This window comes from Thalassophryne amazonica, chromosome 15 (assembly GCF_902500255.1).
Source record: "Thalassophryne amazonica chromosome 15, fThaAma1.1, whole genome shotgun sequence".
In the NCBI taxonomy this organism is placed as follows: domain Eukaryota; kingdom Metazoa; phylum Chordata; class Actinopteri; order Batrachoidiformes; family Batrachoididae; genus Thalassophryne; species Thalassophryne amazonica.
Window position 1 is genome coordinate 96,132,111 of NC_047117.1, and position 25,268 is coordinate 96,157,378.

General features: G+C 37.5%; 1 protein-coding gene across 1 annotated transcript in view; it reads right to left on the bottom strand.

The window, feature by feature from the left end:
- pkd1a (polycystic kidney disease 1a) overlaps nt 1-21,031 on the bottom strand; it is a 334,259-nt gene extending 313,228 nt beyond the window's left edge. Inside the window, 1 exon segment of the mRNA XM_034188324.1 lies at nt 20,638-21,031. Within this exon segment, the coding sequence (XP_034044215.1) occupies nt 20,638-20,885 (248 nt within the window). The 5' untranslated portion in view covers nt 20,886-21,031.
- Between the last annotated feature and the right edge of the window lie 4,237 nt (nt 21,032-25,268).

Below are 25,268 nucleotides of genomic sequence, written 5' to 3' on the forward strand. Positions count from 1 at the left end.
TGATATAATTACAGACTGAATAATTGTTTGTTTGTTTGTTTGTTTGGACTCACAGCACGGCGGTACTCGGCTCCTGTCGGGGCTTTTTGTAATTTTTTTTTTTATCTTCATTTGATATAATTACAGACTGAATAATTGTTTGTTTGTTTGGACTCACAGCACGGCGGTACTCGGCTCCTGTCGGGGCTTTTTGTAATTTTTTTTTTATCTTCATTTGATATAATTACAGACTGAATAATTGTTTGTTTGTTTGGACTCACAGCACGGCGGTACTCGGCTCCTGTCGGGGCTTTTTGTAATTTTTTTTTTTATCTTCATTTGATATAATTACAGACTGAATAATTGTTTGTTTGTTTGGACTCACAGCACGGCGGTACTCGGCTCCTGTCGGGGCTTTTTGTAATTTTTTTTTTATCTTCATTTGATATAATTACAGACTGAATAATTGTTTGTTTGTTTGGACTCACAGCACGGCGGTACTCGGCTCCTGTCGGGGCTTTTTGTAATTTTTTTTTTTATCTTCATTTGATATAATTACAGACTGAATAATTGTTTGTTTGTTTGGACTCACAGCACGGCGGTACTCGGCTCCTGTCGGGGCTTTTTGTAATTTTTTTTTTATCTTCATTTGATATAATTACAGACTGAATAATTGTTTGTTTGTTTGTTTGTTTGGACTCACAGCACGGCGGTACTCGGCTCCTGTCGGGGCTTTTTGTAATTTTTTTTAATCTTCATTTGATATAATTACAGACTGAATAATTGTTTGTTTGTTTGGACTCACAGCACGGCGGTACTCGGCTCCTGTCGGGGCTTTTTGTAATTTTTTTTTTTATCTTCATTTGATATAATTACAGACTGAATAATTGTTTGTTTGTTTGGACTCACAGCACGGCGGTACTCGGCTCCTGTCGGGGCTTTTTGTAATTTTTTTTTTATCTTCATTTGATATAATTACAGACTGAATAATTGTTTGTTTGTTTGGACTCACAGCACGGCGGTACTCGGCTCCTGTCTGGGCTTTTTGTAATTTTTTTTTAATCTTCATTTGATATAATTACAGACTGAATAATTGTTTGTTTGTTTGTTTGGACTCACAGCACGGCGGTACTCGGCTCCTGTCGGGGCTTTTTGTAATTTTTTTTTTAATCTTCATTTGATATAATTACAGACTGAATAATTGTTTGTTTGTTTGGACTCACAGCACGGCGGTACTCGGCTCCTGTCTGGGCTTTTTGTAATTTTTTTTTTAATCTTCATTTGATATAATTACAGACTGAATAATTGTTTGTTTGTTTGTTTGGACTCACAGCACGGCGGTACTCGGCTCCTGTCGGGGCTTTTTGTAATTTTTTTTTTAATCTTCATTTGATATAATTACAGACTGAATAATTGTTTGTTTGTTTGGACTCACAGCACGGCGGTACTCGGCTCCTGTCTGGGCTTTTTGTAATTTTTTTTTTAATCTTCATTTGATATAATTACAGACTGAATAATTGTTTGTTTGTTTGTTTGGACTCACAGCACGGCGGTACTCGGCTCCTGTCGGGGCTTTTTGTAATTTTTTTTTTTATCTTCATTTGATATAATTACAGACTGAATAATTGTTTGTTTGTTTGGACTCACAGCACGGCGGTACTCGGCTCCTGTCGGGGCTTTTTGTAATTTTTTTTTTATCTTCATTTGATATAATTACAGACTGAATAATTGTTTGTTTGTTTGGACTCACAGCACGGCGGTACTCGGCTCCTGTCTGGGCTTTTTGTAATTTTTTTTTAATCTTCATTTGATATAATTACAGACTGAATAATTGTTTGTTTGTTTGTTTGGACTCACAGCACGGCGGTACTCGGCTCTTGTCGGGGCTTTTTGCAAAGTTTTTTTTAATCTTCATTTGATATAATTACAGACTGAATAATTGTTTGTTTGTTTGTTTGTTTGGACTCAGCACGGCGGTACTCGGCTCCTGTCGGGGCTTTTTGTAATTTTTTTTTTTTTATCTTCATTTGATATAATTACAGACTGAATAATTGTTTGTTTGTTTGTTTGGACTCACAGCACGGCGGTACTCGGCTCCTGTCGGGGCTTTTTGTAATTTTTTTTTTAATCTTCATTTGATATAATTACAGACTGAATAATTGTTTGTTTGTTTGGACTCACAGCACGGCGGTACTCGGCTCCTGTCGGGGCTTTTTGTAATTTTTTTTTTAATCTTCATTTGATATAATTACAGACTGAATAATTGTTTGTTTGTTTGGACTCACAGCACGGTGGTACTCGGCTCCTGTCGGGGCTTTTTGTAATTTTTTTTTTAATCTTCATTTGATATAATTACAGACTGAATAATTGTTTGTTTGTTTGGACTCACAGCACGGCGGTACTCGGCTCCTGTCGGGGCTTTTTGTAATTTTTTTTAATCTTCATTTGATATAATTACAGACTGAATAATTGTTTGTTTGTTTGTTTGGACTCACAGCACGGCGGTACTCGGCTCCTGTCGGGGCTTTTTGTAATTTTTTTTAATCTTCATTTGATATAATTACAGAATGAATAATTGTTTGTTTGTTTGGACTCACAGCACGGCGGTACTCGGCTCCTGTCGGGGCTTTCATTTTATTTATTTTTTTAATCTTCATTTGATATAATGACAGACTGAATAATTGTTTGTTTGTTTGTTTGTTTGGACTCACAGCACGGCGGTACTCGGCTCCTGTCGGGGCTTTTTGTAATTTTTTTTTTTATCTTCATTTGATATAATTACAGAATGAATAATTGTTTGTTTGTTTGGACTCACAGCACGGCGGTACTCGGCTCCTGTCGGGGCTTTCATTTTTTTTTTTTTTTTAATCTTCATTTGATATAATTACAGACTGAATAATTGTTTGTTTGGACTCACAGCACAGTGGTACTCAGCTCCTGTCGGGGCTTTTTGTAATTTTTTTTAATCTTCATTTGATATAATTACAAACTGAATAATTGTTTGTTTGTTTGGACTCACAGCACGGTGGTACTCAGCTCCTGTCGGGGCTTTTTGTAATTTTTTTTAATCTTCATTTGATATAATTACAGACTGAATAATTGTTTGTTTGTTTGTTTGTTTGGACTCACAGCATGGCGGTACTCGGCTCCTGTCGGGGCTCTTTGTAATTTTTTTTAATCTTCATTTGATATAATTACAGACTGAATAATTGTTTGTTTGTTTGTTTATTTGTTTGGACTCACAGCACGGCGGTACTCTGCTCCTGTCGGGCTTTTTGTAATTTTTTTTTTAATCTTCATTTGATATAATGACAGACTGAATAATTGTTTGTTTGTTTGGACTCACAGCACGGCGGTACTCGGCTCCTGTCGGGGCTTTTTGTAATTTTTTTTTTTATCTTCATTTGATATAATTACAGACTGAATAATTGTTTGTTTGTTTGGACTCACAGCACGGCGGTACTCGGCTCCTGTCGGGGCTTTTTGTAATTTTTTTTTATCTTCATTTGATATAATTACAGACTGAATAATTGTTTGTTTGTTTGGACTCACAGCACGGCGGTACTCGGCTCCTGTCGGGGCTTTTTGTAATTTTTTTTTTTATCTTCATTTGATATAATTACAGACTGAATAATTGTTTGTTTGTTTGGACTCACAGCACGGCGGTACTCGGCTCCTGTCGGGGCTTTTTGTAATTTTTTTTTTATCTTCATTTGATATAATTACAGACTGAATAATTGTTTGTTTGTTTGGACTCACAGCACGGCGGTACTCGGCTCCTGTCGGGGCTTTTTGTAATTTTTTTTTTTATCTTCATTTGATATAATTACAGACTGAATAATTGTTTGTTTGTTTGGACTCACAGCACGGCGGTACTCGGCTCCTGTCGGGGCTTTTTGTAATTTTTTTTTTATCTTCATTTGATATAATTACAGACTGAATAATTGTTTGTTTGTTTGTTTGTTTGGACTCACAGCACGGCGGTACTCGGCTCCTGTCGGGGCTTTTTGTAATTTTTTTTTTATCTTCATTTGATATAATTACAGACTGAATAATTGTTTGTTTGTTTGGACTCACAGCACGGCGGTACTCGGCTCCTGTCGGGGCTTTTTGTAATTTTTTTTTTATCTTCATTTGATATAATTACAGACTGAATAATTGTTTGTTTGTTTGGACTCACAGCACGGCGGTACTCGGCTCCTGTCGGGGCTTTTTGTAATTTTTTTTTTTATCTTCATTTGATATAATTACAGACTGAATAATTGTTTGTTTGTTTGGACTCACAGCACGGCGGTACTCGGCTCCTGTCTGGGCTTTTTGTAATTTTTTTTTAATCTTCATTTGATATAATTACAGACTGAATAATTGTTTGTTTGTTTGTTTGGACTCACAGCACGGCGGTACTCGGCTCCTGTCGGGGCTTTTTGTAATTTTTTTTTTAATCTTCATTTGATATAATTACAGACTGAATAATTGTTTGTTTGTTTGGACTCACAGCACGGCGGTACTCGGCTCCTGTCTGGGCTTTTTGTAATTTTTTTTTTTAATCTTCATTTGATATAATTACAGACTGAATAATTGTTTGTTTGTTTGTTTGGACTCACAGCACGGCGGTACTCGGCTCCTGTCGGGGCTTTTTGTAATTTTTTTTTTAATCTTCATTTGATATAATTACAGACTGAATAATTGTTTGTTTGTTTGGACTCACAGCACGGCGGTACTCGGCTCCTGTCTGGGCTTTTTGTAATTTTTTTTTAATCTTCATTTGATATAATTACAGACTGAATAATTGTTTGTTTGTTTGTTTGGACTCACAGCACGGCGGTACTCGGCTCCTGTCGGGGCTTTTTGTAATTTTTTTTTTTATCTTCATTTGATATAATTACAGACTGAATAATTGTTTGTTTGTTTGGACTCACAGCACGGCGGTACTCGGCTCCTGTCGGGGCTTTTTGTAATTTTTTTTTTATCTTCATTTGATATAATTACAGACTGAATAATTGTTTGTTTGTTTGGACTCACAGCACGGCGGTACTCGGCTCCTGTCTGGGCTTTTTGTAATTTTTTTTTTAATCTTCATTTGATATAATTACAGACTGAATAATTGTTTGTTTGTTTGTTTGGACTCACAGCACGGCGGTACTCGGCTCTTGTCGGGGCTTTTTGCAAAGTTTTTTTTAATCTTCATTTGATATAATTACAGACTGAATAATTGTTTGTTTGTTTGTTTGTTTGGACTCAGCACGGCGGTACTCGGCTCCTGTCGGGGCTTTTTGTAATTTTTTTTTTTTATCTTCATTTGATATAATTACAGACTGAATAATTGTTTGTTTGTTTGTTTGGACTCACAGCACGGCGGTACTCGGCTCCTGTCGGGGCTTTTTGTAATTTTTTTTTTAATCTTCATTTGATATAATTACAGACTGAATAATTGTTTGTTTGTTTGGACTCACAGCACGGCGGTACTCGGCTCCTGTCGGGGCTTTTTGTAATTTTTTTTTTTAATCTTCATTTGATATAATTACAGACTGAATAATTGTTTGTTTGTTTGGACTCACAGCACGGTGGTACTCGGCTCCTGTCGGGGCTTTTTGTAATTTTTTTTTTAATCTTCATTTGATATAATTACAGACTGAATAATTGTTTGTTTGTTTGGACTCACAGCACGGCGGTACTCGGCTCCTGTCGGGGCTTTTTGTAATTTTTTTTAATCTTCATTTGATATAATTACAGACTGAATAATTGTTTGTTTGTTTGTTTGGACTCACAGCACGGCGGTACTCGGCTCCTGTCGGGGCTTTTTGTAATTTTTTTTAATCTTCATTTGATATAATTACAGAATGAATAATTGTTTGTTTGTTTGGACTCACAGCACGGCGGTACTCGGCTCCTGTCGGGGCTTTCATTTTATTTATTTTTTTAATCTTCATTTGATATAATGACAGACTGAATAATTGTTTGTTTGTTTGTTTGTTTGGACTCACAGCACGGCGGTACTCGGCTCCTGTCGGGGCTTTTTGTAATTTTTTTTTTTATCTTCATTTGATATAATTACAGACTGAATAATTGTTTGTTTGTTTGGACTCACAGCACGGCGGTACTCGGCTCCTGTCGGGGCTTTCATTTTTTTTTTTTTTTTTAATCTTCATTTGATATAATTACAGACTGAATAATTGTTTGTTTGGACTCACAGCACAGTGGTACTCAGCTCCTGTCGGGGCTTTTTGTAATTTTTTTTAATCTTCATTTGATATAATTACAAACTGAATAATTGTTTGTTTGTTTGGACTCACAGCACGGTGGTACTCAGCTCCTGTCGGGGCTTTTTGTAATTTTTTTTTAATCTTCATTTGATATAATTACAGACTGAATAATTGTTTGTTTGTTTGTTTGTTTGGACTCACAGCATGGCGGTACTCGGCTCCTGTCGGGGCTCTTTGTAATTTTTTTTTAATCTTCATTTGATATAATTACAGACTGAATAATTGTTTGTTTGTTTGTTTATTTGTTTGGACTCACAGCACGGCGGTACTCTGCTCCTGTCGGGCTTTTTGTAATTTTTTTTTTAATCTTCATTTGATATAATGACAGACTGAATAATTGTTTGTTTGTTTGGACTCACAGCACGGCGGTACTCGGCTCCTGTCGGGGCTTTTTGTAATTTTTTTTTTAATCTTCATTTGATATAATTACAGACTGAATAATTGTTTGTTTGTTTGGACTCACAGCACGGCGGTACTCGGCTCCTGTCGGGGCTTTTTGTAATTTTTTTTAATCTTCATTTGATATAATTACAGACTGAATAATTGTTTGTTTGTTTGGACTCACAGCACGGCGGTACTCAGCTCCTCTCGGGGCTTTTTGTAATTTTTTTAATCTTCATTTGATATAATTACAGACTGAATAATTGTTTGTTTGTTTGTTTGGACTCACAGCACGGCGGTACTCGGCTCCTGTCGGGGCTTTCATTTTATTTTTTTTTTTAATCTTCATTTGATATAATGACAGACTGAATAATTGTTTGTTTGTTTGTTTGGACTCACAGCACGGCGGTACTCGGCTCCTGTCGGGGCTTTTTATAATTTTTTTTTTAATCTTCATTTGATATAATTACAGACTGAATAATTGTTTGTTTGTTTGTTTGGACTCACAGCACGGCGGTACTCGGCTCCTGTCGGGGCTTTTTGTAAAATTTTTTTTAATCTTCATTTGATATAATTACAGACTGAATAATTGTTTGTTTGTTTGTTTGGACTCACAGCACGGCAGTGCTCGGCTCCTGTCGGGGCTTTTTGTAATTTTTTTTAATCTTCATTTGATATAATTACAGACTGAATAATTGTTTGTTTGTTTGTTTGGACTCACAGCACGGCAGTGCTCGGCTCCTGTCGGGGCTTTTTGTAAAATTTTTTTTAATCTTCATTTGATATAATGACAGACTGAATAATTGTTTGTTTGTTTGTTTGGACTCACAGCACGGCAGTGCTCGGCTCCTGTCGGGGCTTTTTGTAATTTTTTTAATCTTCATTTGATATAATTACAGACTGAATAATTGTTTGTTTGTTTGTTTGGACTCACAGCACGGCGGTACTCGGCTCCTGTCGGGGCTTTTTGTAAAATTTTTTTTAATCTTCATTTGATATAATTACAGACTGAATAATTGTTTGTTTGTTTGTTTGGACTCACAGCACGGCAGTACTCGGCTCCTGTCGGGGCTTTTTGTAATTTTTTTAAATCTTCATTTCATATAATTACAGACTGAATAATTGTTTGTTTGTTTGTTTGTTTGGACTCACAGCACGGCAGTACTCTGCTCCTGTCGGGGCTTTTTATAATTTTTTTTTTAATCTTCATTTGATATAATTACAGACTGAATAATTGTTTGTTTGTTTGTTTGGACTCACAGCACGGCAGTACTCGGGACCTGTCGGGGCTTTCGTTTTTTTTTTATTTTTTTTTTTTATCTTCATTTGATATAATTACAGACTGAATAATTGTTTGTTTGTTTGGACTCACAGCACGGCAGTACTCTGCTCCTGTTGGGGCTTTCGTTTTTTTTTATTTTTTTTTTTTTTTTATCTTCATTTGATATAATTACAGACTGAATAATTGGTTGTTTGTTTGGACTCACAGCACGGCAGTACTCTGCTCCTGTCGGGGCTTTTTATAATTTTTTTTAATCTTCATTTGATATAATTACAGACTGAATAATTGTTTGTTTGTTTGTTTGGACTCACAGCACGGCGGTACTCGGCTCCTGTCGGGGCTTTCGGTTTTTTTTTTTTTTTTTAATCTTCATTTGATATAATTACAGACTGAATAATTGTTTGTTTGTTTGTTTGTTTGGACTCACAGCACGGCGGTACTCGGCTCCTGTCGGGGCTTTTTGTAATTTTTTTTTTATCTTCATTTGATATAATTACAGACTGAATAATTGTTTGTTTGTTTGGACTCACAGCACGGCGGTACTCGGCTCCTGTCGGGGCTTTTTGTAATTTTTTTTTTTATCTTCATTTGATATAATTACAGACTGAATAATTGTTTGTTTGTTTGGACTCACAGCACGGCGGTACTCGGCTCCTGTCTGGGCTTTTTGTAATTTTTTTTTTAATCTTCATTTGATATAATTACAGACTGAATAATTGTTTGTTTGTTTGTTTGGACTCACAGCATGGCGGTACTCGGCTCTTGTCGGGGCTTTTTGCAAAGTTTTTTTTAATCTTCATTTGATATAATTACAGACTGAATAATTGTTTGTTTGTTTGTTTGTTTGGACTCAGCACGGGGGTACTCGGCTCCTGTCGGGGCTTTTTGTAATTTTTTTTTTTATCTTCATTTGATATAATTACAGACTGAATAATTGTTTGTTTGTTTGTTTGGACTCACAGCACGGCGGTACTCGGCTCCTGTCGGGGCTTTTTGTAATTTTTTTTTTAATCTTCATTTGATATAATTACAGACTGAATAATTGTTTGTTTGTTTGGACTCACAGCACGGCGGTACTCGGCTCCTGTCGGGGCTTTTTGTAATTTTTTTTTTAATCTTCATTTGATATAATTACAGACTGAATAATTGTTTGTTTGTTTGGACTCACAGCACGGTGGTACTCGGCTCCTGTCGGGGCTTTTTGTAATTTTTTTTTTAATCTTCATTTGATATAATTACAGACTGAATAATTGTTTGTTTGTTTGGACTCACAGCACGGCGGTACTCGGCTCCTGTCGGGGCTTTTTGTAATTTTTTTTAATCTTCATTTGATATAATTACAGAATGAATAATTGTTTGTTTGTTTGGACTCACAGCACGGCGGTACTCGGCTCCTGTCGGGGCTTTCATTTTATTTATTTTTTTAATCTTCATTTGATATAATGACAGACTGAATAATTGTTTGTTTGTTTGGACTCACAGCACGGCGGTACTCGGCTCCTGTCGGGGCTTTTTGTAATTTTTTTTTTATCTTCATTTGATATAATTACAGACTGAATAATTGTTTGTTTGTTTGGACTCACAGCACGGCGGTACTCGGCTCCTGTCGGGGCTTTCATTTTTTTTTTTTTTTTTAATCTTCATTTGATATAATTACAGACTGAATAATTGTTTGTTTGTTTGGACTCACAGCACGGCGGTACTCGGCTCCTGTCGGGGCTTTTTGTAATTTTTTTTTTAATCTTCATTTGATATAATTACAGACTGAATAATTGTTTGTTTGTTTGGACTCACAGCACGGTGGTACTCGGCTCCTGTCGGGGCTTTTTGTAATTTTTTTTTTAATCTTCATTTGATATAATTACAGACTGAATAATTGTTTGTTTGTTTGGACTCACAGCACGGCGGTACTCTGCTCCTGTCGGGGCTTTTTGTAATTTTTTTAATCTTCATTTGATATAATTACAGAATGAATAATTGTTTGTTTGTTTGGACTCACAGCACGGCGGTACTCGGCTCCTGTCGGGGCTTTCATTTTATTTATTTTTTTAATCTTCATTTGATATAATGACAGACTGAATAATTGTTTGTTTGTTTGTTTGTTTGGACTCACAGCACGGCGGTACTCGGCTCCTGTCGGGGCTTTTTGTAATTTTTTTTTTTATCTTCATTTGATATAATTACAGACTGAATAATTGTTTGTTTGTTTGGACTCACAGCACGGCGGTACTCGGCTCCTGTCGGGGCTTTCATTTTTTTTTTTTTTTTAATCTTCATTTGATATAATTACAGACTGAATAATTGTTTGTTTGGACTCACAGCACAGTGGTACTCAGCTCCTGTCGGGGCTTTTTGTAATTTTTTTTAATCTTCATTTGATATAATTACAAACTGAATAATTGTTTGTTTGTTTGGACTCACAGCACGGTGGTACTCAGCTCCTGTCGGGGCTTTTTGTAATTTTTTTTTAATCTTCATTTGATATAATTACAGACTGAATAATTGTTTGTTTGTTTGGACTCACAGCATGGCGGTACTCGGCTCCTGTCGGGGCTCTTTGTAATTTTTTTTTAATCTTCATTTGATATAATTACAGACTGAATAATTGTTTGTTTGTTTGTTTATTTGTTTGGACTCACAGCACGGCGGTACTCGGCTCTTGTCGGGGCTTTTTGCAAAGTTTTTTTTAATCTTCATTTGATATAATTACAGACTGAATAATTGTTTGTTTGTTTGTTTGTTTGGACTCAGCACGGCGGTACTCGGCTCCTGTCGGGGCTTTTTGTAATTTTTTTTTTTTATCTTCATTTGATATAATTACAGACTGAATAATTGTTTGTTTGTTTGTTTGGACTCACAGCACGGCGGTACTCGGCTCCTGTCGGGGCTTTTTGTAATTTTTTTTTTAATCTTCATTTGATATAATTACAGACTGAATAATTGTTTGTTTGTTTGGACTCACAGCACGGCGGTACTCGGCTCCTGTCGGGGCTTTTTGTAATTTTTTTTTAATCTTCATTTGATATAATTACAGACTGAATAATTGTTTGTTTGTTTGGACTCACAGCACGGTGGTACTCGGCTCCTGTCGGGGCTTTTTGTAATTTTTTTTTAATCTTCATTTGATATAATTACAGACTGAATAATTGTTTGTTTGTTTGGACTCACAGCACGGCGGTACTCGGCTCCTGTCGGGGCTTTTTGTAATTTTTTTTAATCTTCATTTGATATAATTACAGACTGAATAATTGTTTGTTTGTTTGTTTGGACTCACAGCACGGCGGTACTCGGCTCCTGTCGGGGCTTTTTGTAATTTTTTTTAATCTTCATTTGATATAATTACAGAATGAATAATTGTTTGTTTGTTTGGACTCACAGCACGGCGGTACTCGGCTCCTGTCGGGGCTTTCATTTTATTTATTTTTTTAATCTTCATTTGATATAATGACAGACTGAATAATTGTTTGTTTGTTTGTTTGTTTGGACTCACAGCACGGCGGTACTCGGCTCCTGTCGGGGCTTTTTGTAATTTTTTTTTTTATCTTCATTTGATATAATTACAGACTGAATAATTGTTTGTTTGTTTGGACTCACAGCACGGCGGTACTCGGCTCCTGTCGGGGCTTTCATTTTTTTTTTTTTTTTTAATCTTCATTTGATATAATTACAGACTGAATAATTGTTTGTTTGGACTCACAGCACAGTGGTACTCAGCTCCTGTCGGGGCTTTTTGTAATTTTTTTTAATCTTCATTTGATATAATTACAAACTGAATAATTGTTTGTTTGTTTGGACTCACAGCACGGTGGTACTCAGCTCCTGTCGGGGCTTTTTGTAATTTTTTTTTAATCTTCATTTGATATAATTACAGACTGAATAATTGTTTGTTTGTTTGTTTGTTTGGACTCACAGCATGGCGGTACTCGGCTCCTGTCGGGGCTCTTTGTAATTTTTTTTTAATCTTCATTTGATATAATTACAGACTGAATAATTGTTTGTTTGTTTGTTTATTTGTCTGGACTCACAGCACGGCGGTACTCGGCTCCTGTCGGGGCTTTTTGTAATTTTTTTTTAATCTTCATTTGATATAATGACAGACTGAATAATTGTTTGTTTGTGTGGACTCACAGCACGGCGGTACTCTGCTCCTGTCGGGGCTTTTTGTAATTTTTTTTTATCTTCATTTGATATAATTACAGACTGAATAATTGTTTGTTTGTTTGTTTGGACTCACAGCACGGCGGTACTCGGCTCCTGTCGGGGCTTTTTGTAATTTTTTTTTTAATCTTCATTTGATATAATTACAGACTGAATAATTGTTTGTTTGTTTGGACTCACAGCACGGCGGTACTCGGCTCCTGTCGGGGCTTTTTGTAATTTTTTTTTTAATCTTCATTTGATATAATTACAGACTGAATAATTGTTTGTTTGTTTGGACTCACAGCACGGTGGTACTCGGCTCCTGTCGGGGCTTTTTGTAATTTTTTTTTTAATCTTCATTTGATATAATGACAGACTGAATAATTGTTTGTTTGTTTGTTTGTTTGGACTCACAGCACGGCGGTACTCGGCTCCTGTCGGGGCTTTTTGTAATTTTTTTTTTTATCTTCATTTGATATAATTACAGACTGAATAATTGTTTGTTTGTTTGGACTCACAGCACGGCGGTACTCGGCTCCTGTCGGGGCTTTTTGTAATTTTTTTTTAATCTTCATTTGATATAATGACAGACTGAATAATTGTTTGTTTGTTTGTTTGTTTGGACTCACAGCACGGCGGTACTCGGCTCCTGTCGGGGCTTTTTGTAATTTTTTTTAATCTTCATTTGATATAATTACAAACTGAATAATTGTTTGTTTGTTTGGACTCACAGCACGGTGGTACTCAGCTCCTGTCGGGGCTTTTTGTAATTTTTTTTTAATCTTCATTTGATATAATTACAGACTGAACAATTGTTTGTTTGTTTGTTTGTTTGTTTGTTTGGACTCACAGCACGGCGGTACTCGGCTCCTGTCGGGGCTTTTTGTAATTTTTTTTTAATCTTCATTTGATATAATGACAGACTGAATAATTGTTTGTTTGTTTGGACTCACAGCACGGCGGTACTCTGCTCCTGTCGGGGCTTTTTGTAATTTTTTTTTAATCTTCATTTGATATAATGACAGACTGAATAATTGTTTGTTTGTTTGGACTCACAGCACGGCGGTACTCTGCTCCTGTCGGGGCTTTTTGTAATTTTTTTTTTAATCTTCATTTGATATAATGACAGACTGAATAATTGTTTGTTTGTTTGTTTGTTTGGACTCACAGCACGGCGGTACTCGGCTCCTGTCGGGGCTCTTTGTAATTTTTTTTTAATCTTCATTTGATATAATTACAGACTGAATAATTGTTTGTTTGTTTGTTTGTTTGGACTCACAGCACGGCGGTACTCGGCTCCTGTCGGGGCTTTTTGTAATTTTTTTTTAATCTTCATTTGATATAATGACAGACTGAATAATTGTTTGTTTGTTTGGACTCACAGCACGGCGGTACTCTGCTCCTGTCGGGGCTTTTTGTAATTTTTTTTTTAATCTTCATTTGATATAATGACAGACTGAATAATTGTTTGTTTGTTTGGACTCACAGCACGGCGGTACTCTGCTCCTGTCGGGGCTTTTTGTAATTTTTTTTTTAATCTTCATTTGATATAATGACAGACTGAATAATTGTTTGTTTGTTTGGACTCACAGCACGGCGGTACTCGGCTCCTGTCGGGGCTTTTTGTAATTTTTTTTTTAATCTTCATTTGATATAATTACAGACTGAATAATTGTTTGTTTGTTTGGACTCACAGCACGGCGGTACTCGGCTCCTGTCGGGGCTTTTTGTAATTTTTTTTAATCTTCATTTGATATAATTACAGACTGAATAATTGTTTGTTTGTTTGGACTCACAGCACGGCGGTACTCAGCTCCTCTCGGGGCTTTTTGTAATTTTTTTAATCTTCATTTGATATAATTACAGACTGAATAATTGTTTGTTTGTTTGTTTGGACTCACAGCACGGCGGTACTCGGCTCCTGTCGGGGCTTTCATTTTATTATTTTTTTTAATCTTCATTTGATATAATGACAGACTGAATAATTGTTTGTTTGTTTGTTTGGACTCACAGCACGGCGGTACTCGGCTCCTGTCGGGGCTTTTTATAATTTTTTTTTTAATCTTCATTTGATATAATTACAGACTGAATAATTGTTTGTTTGTTTGTTTGGACTCACAGCACGGCAGTGCTCGGCTCCTGTCGGGGCTTTTTGTAATTTTTTTAATCTTCATTTGATATAATTACAGACTGAATAATTGTTTGTTTGTTTGTTTGGACTCACAGCACGGCGGTACTCGGCTCCTGTCGGGGCTTTTTGTAAAATTTTTTTTAATCTTCATTTGATATAATTACAGACTGAATAATTGTTTGTTTGTTTGTTTGGACTCACAGCACGGCAGTACTCGGCTCCTGTCGGGGCTTTTTGTAATTTTTTAAATCTTCATTTGATATAATTACAGACTGAATAATTGTTTGTTTGTTTGTTTGTTTGGACTCACAGCACGGCAGTACTCTGCTCCTGTCGGGGCTTTCGTTTTTTTTTTGTTTGTTTTTTTTTATCTTCATTTGATATAATTACAGACTGAATAATTGTTTGTTTGTTTGGACTCACAGCACGGCAGTACTCTGCTCCTGTCGGGGCTTTTTATAATTTTTTTTTAATCTTCATTTGATATAATTACAGACTGAATAATTGTTTGTTTGTTTGTTTGGACTCACAGCACTGCGGTACTCGGCTCCTGTCGGGGCTTTCGTTTTTTTTTTTTTTTAAATCTTCATTTGATATAATTACAGACTGAATAATTGTTTGTTTGTTTGTTTGTTTGGACTCACAGCACGGCAGTACTCGGGACCTGTCGGGGCTTTCGTTTTTTTTTTTTTTTTTTTTTTTTTTTATCTTCATTTGATATAATTACAGACTGAATAATTGGTTGTTTGTTTGGACTCACAGCACGGCGGTACTCGGCTCCTGTCGGGGCTTTCGGTTTTTTTTTTTTTTTTAATCTTCATTTGATATAATTACAGACTGAATAATTGTTTGTTTGTTTGTTTGTTTGGACTCACAGCACGGCGGTACTCGGCTCCTGTCGGGGCTTTCGTTTTTTTTTTTTTTTTAAATCTTCATTTGATATAATTACAGACTGAATAATTGTTTGTTTGTTTGTTTGTTTGTTTGGACTCACAGCACGGCAGTACTCGGGTCCTGTCGGGGCTTTTTATAATTTTTTTTAAATCTTCATTTGATATAATTACAGACTGAATAATTGTTTGTTTGTTTGTTTGGACTCACAGCACGGCGGTACTCGGCTCCTGTCGGGGCTTTCGTTTTTTTTTTTAATCTTCATTTGATATAATTACAGACTGAATAATTGTTTGTTTGTTTGTTTGGACTCACAGCACGGCAGTGCTCGGCTTCTGTCGGGGCTTTCATTTTATTTTTTTTTTTAATCTTCATTTGATATAATGACAGACTGAATAATTGTTTGTTTGTTTGTTTGGACTCACAGCACGGCGGTACTCGGCTCCTGTCGGGGCTTTTTATAATTTTTTTTTTAATCTTCATTTGATATAATTACAGACTGAATAATTGTTTGTTTGTTTGTTTGGACTCACAGCACGGCAGTACTCGGCTCCTGTCGGGGCTTTTTGTAATTTTTTTAAATCTTCATTTGATATAATTACAGACTGAATAATTGTTTGTTTGTTTGTTTGTTTGGACTCACAGCACGGCGGTACTCGGCTCCTGTCGGGGCTTTTTGTAATTTTTTTTAATCTTCATTTGATATAATTACAAACTGAATAATTGTTTGTTTGTTTGGACTCACAGCACGGTGGTACTCAGCTCCTGTCGGGGCTTTTTGTAATTTTTTTTTAATCTTCATTTGATATAATTACAGACTGAACAATTGTTTGTTTGTTTGTTTGTTTGGACTCACAGCACGGCGGTACTCGGCTCCTGTCGGGGCTTTTTGTAATTTTTTTTAATCTTCATTTGATATAATGACAGACTGAATAATTGTTTGTTTGTTTGGACTCACAGCACGGCGGTACTCTGCTCCTGTCGGGGCTTTTTGTAATTTTTTTTTTAATCTTCATTTGATATAATGACAGACTGAATAATTGTTTGTTTGTTTGGACTCACAGCACGGCGGTACTCTGCTCCTGTCGGGGCTTTTTGTAATTTTTTTTTTAATCTTCATTTGATATAATGACAGACTGAATAATTGTTTGTTTGTTTGTTTGTTTGGACTCACAGCACGGCGGTACTCGGCTCCTGTCGGGGCTCTTTGTAATTTTTTTTTAATCTTCATTTGATATAATTACAGACTGAATAATTGTTTGTTTGTTTGTTTGTTTGGACTCACAGCACGGCGGTACTCGGCTCCTGTCGGGGCTTTTTGTAATTTTTTTTTAATCTTCATTTGATATAATGACAGACTGAATAATTGTTTGTTTGTTTGGACTCACAGCACGGCGGTACTCTGCTCCTGTCGGGGCTTTTTGTAATTTTTTTTTTAATCTTCATTTGATATAATGACAGACTGAATAATTGTTTGTTTGTTTGGACTCACAGCACGGCGGTACTCTGCTCCTGTCGGGGCTTTTTGTAATTTTTTTTTTAATCTTCATTTGATATAATGACAGACTGAATAATTGTTTGTTTGTTTGGACTCACAGCACGGCGGTACTCGGCTCCTGTCGGGGCTTTTTGTAATTTTTTTTTTAATCTTCATTTGATATAATTACAGACTGAATAATTGTTTGTTTGTTTGGACTCACAGCACGGCGGTACTCGGCTCCTGTCGGGGCTTTTTGTAATTTTTTTTAATCTTCATTTGATATAATTACAGACTGAATAATTGTTTGTTTGTTTGGACTCACAGCACGGCGGTACTCAGCTCCTCTCGGGGCTTTTTGTAATTTTTTTAATCTTCATTTGATATAATTACAGACTGAATAATTGTTTGTTTGTTTGTTTGGACTCACAGCACGGCGGTACTCGGCTCCTGTCGGGGCTTTCATTTTATTATTTTTTTTAATCTTCATTTGATATAATGACAGACTGAATAATTGTTTGTTTGTTTGTTTGGACTCACAGCACGGCGGTACTCGGCTCCTGTCGGGGCTTTTTATAATTTTTTTTTTAATCTTCATTTGATATAATTACAGACTGAATAATTGTTTGTTTGTTTGTTTGGACTCACAGCACGGCAGTGCTCGGCTCCTGTCGGGGCTTTTTGTAATTTTTTTTAATCTTCATTTGATATAATTACAGACTGAATAATTGTTTGTTTGTTTGTTTGGACTCACAGCACGGCGGTACTCGGCTCCTGTCGGGGCTTTTTGTAAAATTTTTTTTAATCTTCATTTGATATAATTACAGACTGAATAATTGTTTGTTTGTTTGTTTGGACTCACAGCACGGCAGTACTCGGCTCCTGTCGGGGCTTTTTGTAATTTTTTTAAATCTTCATTTGATATAATTACAGACTGAATAATTGTTTGTTTGTTTGTTTGTTTGGACTCACAGCACGGCAGTACTCTGCTCCTGTCGGGGCTTTCGTTTTTTTTTTGTTTGTTTTTTTTTATCTTCATTTGATATAATTACAGACTGAATAATTGTTTGTTTGTTTGGACTCACAGCACGGCAGTACTCTGCTCCTGTCGGGGCTTTTTATAATTTTTTTTTAATCTTCATTTGATATAATTACAGACTGAATAATTGTTTGTTTGTTTGTTTGGACTCACAGCACTGCGGTACTCGGCTCCTGTCGGGGCTTTCGTTTTTTTTTTTTTTTAAATCTTCATTTGATATAATTACAGACTGAATAATTGTTTGTTTGTTTGTTTGTTTGGACTCACAGCACGGCAGTACTCGGGACCTGTCGGGGCTTTCGTTTTTTTTTTTTTTTTTTTTTTTTTTATCTTCATTTGATATAATTACAGACTGAATAATTGGTTGTTTGTTTGGACTCACAGCACGGCGGTACTCGGCTCCTGTCGGGGCTTTCGGTTTTTTTTTTTTTTTTAATCTTCATTTGATATAATTACAGACTGAATAATTGTTTGTTTGTTTGTTTGTTTGGACTCACAGCACGGCGGTACTCGGCTCCTGTCGGGGCTTTCGTTTTTTTTTTTTTTTTTAAATCTTCATTTGATATAATTACAGACTGAATAATTGTTTGTTTGTTTGTTTGTTTGTTTGGACTCACAGCACGGCAGTACTCGGGTCCTGTCGGGGCTTTTTATAATTTTTTTTAAATCTTCATTTGATATAATTACAGACTGAATAATTGTTTGTTTGTTTGTTTGGACTCACAGCACGGCGGTACTCGGCTCCTGTCGGGGCTTTCGTTTTTTTTTTTAATCTTCATTTGATATAATTACAGACTGAATAATTGTTTGTTTGTTTGTTTGGACTCACAGCACGGCAGTGCTCGGCTCCTGTCGGGGCTTTCATTTTATTTTTTTTTTTAATCTTCATTTGATATAATGACAGACTGAATAATTGTTTGTTTGTTTGTTTGGACTCACAGCACGGCGGTACTCGGCTCCTGTCGGGGCTTTTTATAATTTTTTTTTTAATCTTCATTTGATATAATTACAGACTGAATAATTGTTTGTTTGTTTGTTTGGACTCACAGCACGGCAGTACTCGGCTCCTGTCGGGGCTTTTTGTAATTTTTTTAAATCTTCATTTGATATAATTACAGACTGAATAATTGTTTGTTTGTTTGTTTGTTTGGACTCACAGCACGGCAGTACTCTGCTCCTGTCGGGGCTTTCGTTTTTTTTTTTTTTTTTTTTTATCTTCATTTGATATAATTACAGACTGAATAATTGTTTGTTTGTTTGGACTCACAGCACGGCAGTACTCTGCTCCTGTCGGGGCTTTTTATAATTTTTTTTTAATCTTCATTTGATATAATTACAGACTGAATAATTGTTTGTTTGTTTGTTTGGACTCACAGCACTGCGGTACTCGGCTCCTGTCGGGGCTTTCGTTTTTTGTTTTTTTTAAATCTTCATTTGATATAATTACAGACTGAATAATTGTTTGTTTGTTTGTTTGTTTGGACTCACAGCACGGCGGTACTCGGCTCCTGTCGGGGATTTCGTTTTTTTTTAAATCTTCATTTGATATAATTACAGACTGAATAATTGTTTGTTTGTTTGTTTGTTTGTTTGGACTCACAGCACGGCAGTACTCGGGACCTGTCGGGGCTTTCGTTTTTTTTTTTTTTTTTTTTTTATCTTCATTTGATATAATTACAGACTGAATAATTGTTTGTTTGTTTGGACTCACAGCACGGCAGTACTCTGCTCCTGTCGGGGCTTTCGTTTTTTTTATTTTATTTTTTTTTTATCTTCATTTGATATAATTAGACTGAATAATTGTTTGTTTGTTTGGACTCACAGCACGGCAGTACTCTGCTCCTGTCGGGGCTTTTTATAATTTTTTTTAATCTTCATTTGATATAATTACAGACTTAATAATTGTTTGTTTGTTTGTTTGGACTCACAGCACGGCGGTACTCGGCTCCTGTCGGGGCTTTCGGTTTTTTTTTTTTTTTTAATCTTCATTTGATATAATTACAGACTGAATAATTGTTTGTTTGTTTGTTTGTTTGGACTCACAGCACGGCGGTACTCGGCTCCTGTCGGGGCTTTCGTTTTTTTTTTTTTTTTTTTTAATCTTCATTTGATATAATTACAGACTGAATAATTGTTTGTTTGTTTGTTTGTTTGGACTCACAGCACGGCGGTACTCGGCTCCTGTCGGGGCTTTCGTTTTTTGTTTTTTTTTTTAAATCTTCATTTGATATAATTACAGACTGAATAATTGTTTGTTTGTTTGTTTGTTTGGACTCACAGCACGGCAGTACTCGGCTCCTGTCGGGGCTTTTTATAATTTTTTTTAAATCTTCATTTGATATAATTACAGACTGAATAATTGTTTGTTTGTTTGTTTGGACTCACAGCACGGCGGTACTCGGCTCCTGTCGGGGCTTTCGGTTTTTTTTTTTTTTTTTAATCTTCATTTGATATAATTACAGACTGAATAATTGTTTGTTTGTTTGTTTGTTTGGACTCACAGCACGGCGGTACTCGGCTCCTGTCGGGGCTTTCGTTTTTTTTTTTTTTTTTTTAATCTTCATTTGATATAATTACAGACTGAATAATTGTTTGTTTGTTTGTTTGTTTGGACTCACAGCACGGCAGTACTCGGCTCCTGTCGGGGCTTTTTATAATTTTTTTTAAATCTTCATTTGATATAATTACAGACTGAATAATTGTTTGTTTGTTTGTTTGGACTCACAGCACGGCAGTACTCGGGTCCTGTCGGGGCTTTTTATAATTTTTTTTAAATCTTCATTTGATATAATTACAGACTGAATAATTGTTTGTTTGTTTGTTTGTTTGTTTGGACTCACAGCACGGCAGTACTCGGCTCCTGTCGGGGCTTTTTATAATTTTTTTTAAATCTTCATTTGATATAATTACAGACTGAATAATTGTTTGTTTGTTTGTTTGGACTCACAGCACGGCAGTACTCGGGTCCTGTCGGGGCTTTTTATAATTTTTTTTAAATCTTCATTTGATATAATTACAGACTGAATAATTGTTTGTTTGTTTGTTTGGACTCACAGCACGGCGGTACTCGGCGGGAGTTCGGCTCCTGTCGGGGCTTTTTCCAGGCCGATGTTGGAGCAGTTGACGACGCAAGACGGCTGTGGCCCCGCCGGCGAGCAGCTGCAGTTGAGCGGACAGGGGCCACAACCGGGGCCGCCGTCCCCCGGAGGCCCGGAGCCCCGAACGTCCAGGCAGCAGAGCGCCACAAACATGGTGGAGAAGAAGGTGAAGACGCCATGTTTGTGTCCATTTGCACAAGTCATAGTTCACTCACATCTCCTTCTGCCTGAAGTCCAGCTAAACCACCGAGCAAAGCTTTATACAAATCCTCCGGTCAGACGGTAAAAACGGAGTCTCTTCTCACTTTCTCGTGGAGAAAAAACATATGCCGTGACGACCCTCTGCTCCGCCTGCTGTACCTGCAGTCCCGCCAGATGGCGCGCTGCAGACGCCTAATGTCTCGTTTCCATGGAAACAAGAATTACCGCTCGCGCGTTCGTTTTTTTTCCCCATTTTTTTATTGAATGAAAAGTTGCACAACACATACAGTTCATTTACATAACTGAACAAAAATGTTCCAGGGGGTACCACTAATAAAAATAAATAAAATAAAATAAAATACAGTTCATACAGTGTGTCCATAACGTTTTACAGCCTTTGTATTTGTACAGAGTTCAATACAGTTCATATAAATTTCAAATTCCTTATAAAAGATAGAGAATATGTTTTTTTTTTTTTGAGAATTTACACTTGTGTATGTAAAACTTTGCCATAATAATGAGTAGATTGGTAATATAAACTTCATTTTCTATTGTACTGTCTTTTGCAAAAACAACAAAAAAGTATAATAATATGTTCGTATAACATTCTATCGTCTTTGTAAAAGTGGGTTGTTATGAAATGGGTAATGTCCTTCCAAAAGTTCTCGGTAAATAAGCATTGCCAAAAAAAAATGTTGTAAAGTTTCTGGGAGAGAGGAACAAAATGAACAATATGTATCTATATCTTTTTAAATCTGCTCAAGAAATGCTTTGCAGGGTCGAATTTGTGAATAATTTTAAAAGAGATTTCTTTAGTTTTGTTTGTTATGAAATATTTATGAGGTAATGCCCATGTCTTTCTAATTAAAATTACAAGCAAAGTGACTCCAGTAGGATATGACATGAGGTTTCACAGCAATTTCACGTTGAAAAAGAGACTGTATAACTTTGTTATTTTTACGTGGTGAAGAAAAACGCATTTTTCCACAGGAGGTTTCAGGGGAAACCAGACTTTGATTAGAAGAACCTCTGCATAGCATTTTAACACCACTAGAAATAGTTTTCAAGACTGTATTAAACTCAGCTTGTGATACAGGTACATTATCAGTTGACACAAACATGTCAATATGTCATAAGATTCCCATCTGGTGTTATCAATTGTTTAACCAAAATAATGTTATTTTGAAACCACACGTTTAGAAAAATGCTCTTATTCTTGTTTAAAATACCACAGTTGTTCCATATACGAGGTCTGTCCAAAAAGTAATGGACCTTTTTATTTTTTTCAAAAACTATATGGATTTGAATCACATGTGATGCATCAGACAAGCTTGAACCTTCGTGCGCATGTGTGAGTTTTTTCACGCCTGTCGGTGCGTCATTCGCCTGTGGGCAGGCTTTGAGTGAGCACTGGTCCACCCCCCTCGTCTGATTTTTATTGTCAGTGAAATGGCAGAGCGACTGCCACTTTGCTCCATGAAATTTTTTTCAGAAACTGTTAGAGACAGCCAGTTGGAAACCATTCGAAAGATTCAGATTGATTTCGGTGAAGATTCTGTCGGCGTCACACGGATTAAGGAGTGTTAAAACCTTTTTAAAGACGGCCCACAGTGGCAGAGGGCGCGCAGCGCACCGAGCAGCCATCGACAGGCTGGAACGACCAGATCATTTCTAAACTGAACACTGTGTTGATCCGGGACATCGTGTGACTACCACAGAAATGGCAAGAGAGCTGGACATAGCACTTTTGTGACACATTCCACTGTTACAGGAGATTTTGTAATGAAAGACGTGCGGAGGATTTCGCGCGTCGGCACGGAGCCGCTCATGGCGCGCAACAAAAAAAAACACCTCCGTGTTGGAAGTCTCACAGGACATGTTGGGACATGTCCAGCTGTTACACAATTTCTCAGGTACTCACTCGACTGAAAAGCCATCGAAAGCCGTCTGAATCTTCTGAATGGTTTCCAACACGGAGGTGTTTTTTTTTTTTTTGTGCGCCATGAGCGGCTCCGTGCCGACGCGCAAAATCCTCTGCACGTCTTTCATTACAAAATCTCCTGTAACAGTGGAATGTGTCACAAAAGTGCTATGTCCAGCTCTCTTGCCATTTCTGTGGTAGTCACATGATGTCCCGGATCAACACAGCTTTCAGTTTGGAAATGATCTGGTCGTTCCAGCCTGTCGATGGCCGCTCGGTGCGCTGCGCACCCTCCGCCGCTGTGGGCCGTCTTTAAAAAGGTTTTAACACTCCTTAATCCGTGTGACGCAGACAGAATCTTCACCGAAATCAATCTGAATCTTTCGAATGGTCTCCAACTGGCTGTCTCTAACAGTTTCTGACAAAAATTTCATAGAGCAAAGCGGCAGCCTCTCAGCCATTTCCCTGACAATAAAAATCCGACGAGGGGGGTGGACCAGTGCTCACTCAAAGCCTGCCCACAGGCGAATGACGCAACCGACAGGCGTGAAAAAACTCACGCATGCGCACGAAGGTTCAAACTTGGCTGATGTAATCACACGTGATTCAAATCCATATAGTTTTTGAAAAAAATAAAAAGGTCCGTTACTTTTTGGACAGACCTTGTATAATAACGCTGAGGAAAATAATTATGCTTATAAATCAGATGCTATGGTAATAGAACCTGCTTGTGAAATTTTGATAGTTTTAGAGGAATTTTTGTTATATGGCTGGGGGGGCCTGGCTGCCTTTTTGTTTCTGTCCTTTGCTTCTCCTTCCAGGTGGTTTGCATTTGGAACTGAGTGGCTGTGTTGCTGAGTTTATCAGGACCTCACCCTGATCACCTGAGGCTGATCACCTGCGGCTCATCAGGACTCACAGCTGTGGTGCATCTGCATGGATTGGAACATGGTGGCATTTAAGACTGGAGTGCACAGTGTGTATTTGCCAGAGACTTGACCTTGTGACCATCTCATCATCAATGGATGCAGAGAACGTCCAGGTTTGATGCACGGTCTGTGAAAGAGGAGGGGGTGAGGTCTCACGCTCGTCAGCACACTTCCTGAGGTACGTTAGATTTTGTGACTAACATTTATACAGTCAGTAAATGTGGTGTCCCTCACACCTTTATTATATTGAGCTGTATGTTAGTCATGTATCGACTTCCACTGCAGTGGAGTTTTGTGAACTGGATGTTCCATGCCTGCAGGTTGGGAAGTTGATTAGTAATCAAGCCAGGAAGTGTTTGCTGTTTGTACACCTTTAAGTGTTCTCTCTGTGTGTTGAGTGTGGACTCACATAATGGTTCCTTCTTTCACAGACTCGGTTTGTTGCGGCCACCTGGGGGGTGTCGGCGGGGTCCTTGAGTCCGAACAGCTTCTGGCCCCGGACCGTTTGAGCTGCTGGGAGCGCACCACGCCAGACCGCACTTTGTTTTTTATGTATCACTGTTATGTATTAAATTCAGTTATCCTTTGTACCGTGCTCTGCTTATTTCATACTGGGTCTTTCAAACGCTGGTCGGTTCTCCGAGCTGCGTCCGACACATAACAGTAGTCTCTGGCCAAACATCACGGACCCAGCGGTAGCAGAGACGGTAATGCGCCGGGAAGGCGGCAGCAGACGTTCAGTAGTTATCCGGATCAGTTGCGGGGCTCTCCGCCCGGAAGGTGCGTGTTTGAGAACCTATTACTGAATACTGATTTGTGCTCTCTTGCAGCCGTGTTCCTGTGTTGTGCCTTATCCGTGGGTCGTGGTGGAGTGTGACTGGCGACGGCTTCGCGTCGCACTTCGACCGGATAAGAGGTTTAGACGGGAGCTGCAAGAGTGTGTCTGTAATGGGTGAACGCGCGCGGCGGAGCTCTGTCACACGGGAAGCCCGTGTGACAGTTGTAGCCCCGTTTCCCCGGATGAAGATAACTACTGCGTCTGTTGTCAGCTCCGGTGTTATTTAGTTGAATCACATTTTTGGTTGTGTGTTGCTCACAGCTGCGCACAAGTGAGCGGCTCGTTTGTTTTCTCTGTCACCAAAGAGGGTTTTTTATTTTTAGCACTTTGGCTCCCTCTTGTGGTAACTGAGTCACATTACCGTCAAGCTCTTAAGTTGGAACAGGTGTGTTCCATTTGTTTGAACTTGACGGTATAAAACACTTATTTGTTTTGTGTTAGTTCATTTTGTGTGGGTGTTTTTTGAGTTGGTTTTTGTGTGGGATTTTTTTTTTTTTTACACTTAGTGTCTGGGGTTGTGACCCTGCAGTTCTGTTCAAAGATACAAAAAAAAAACAGAACGGGGACCCAAGCAACTGTGTGTTACTCTGGTAGTCTTTCTTTTTATTTCTTTCAGTTTCGCCTCCCAGGGTTTGATGGGACGGTCCCCTGGGGGGTCATGGGGGGGTAATTGGGTTGTTTTTTTTGTTTTGTTTTTT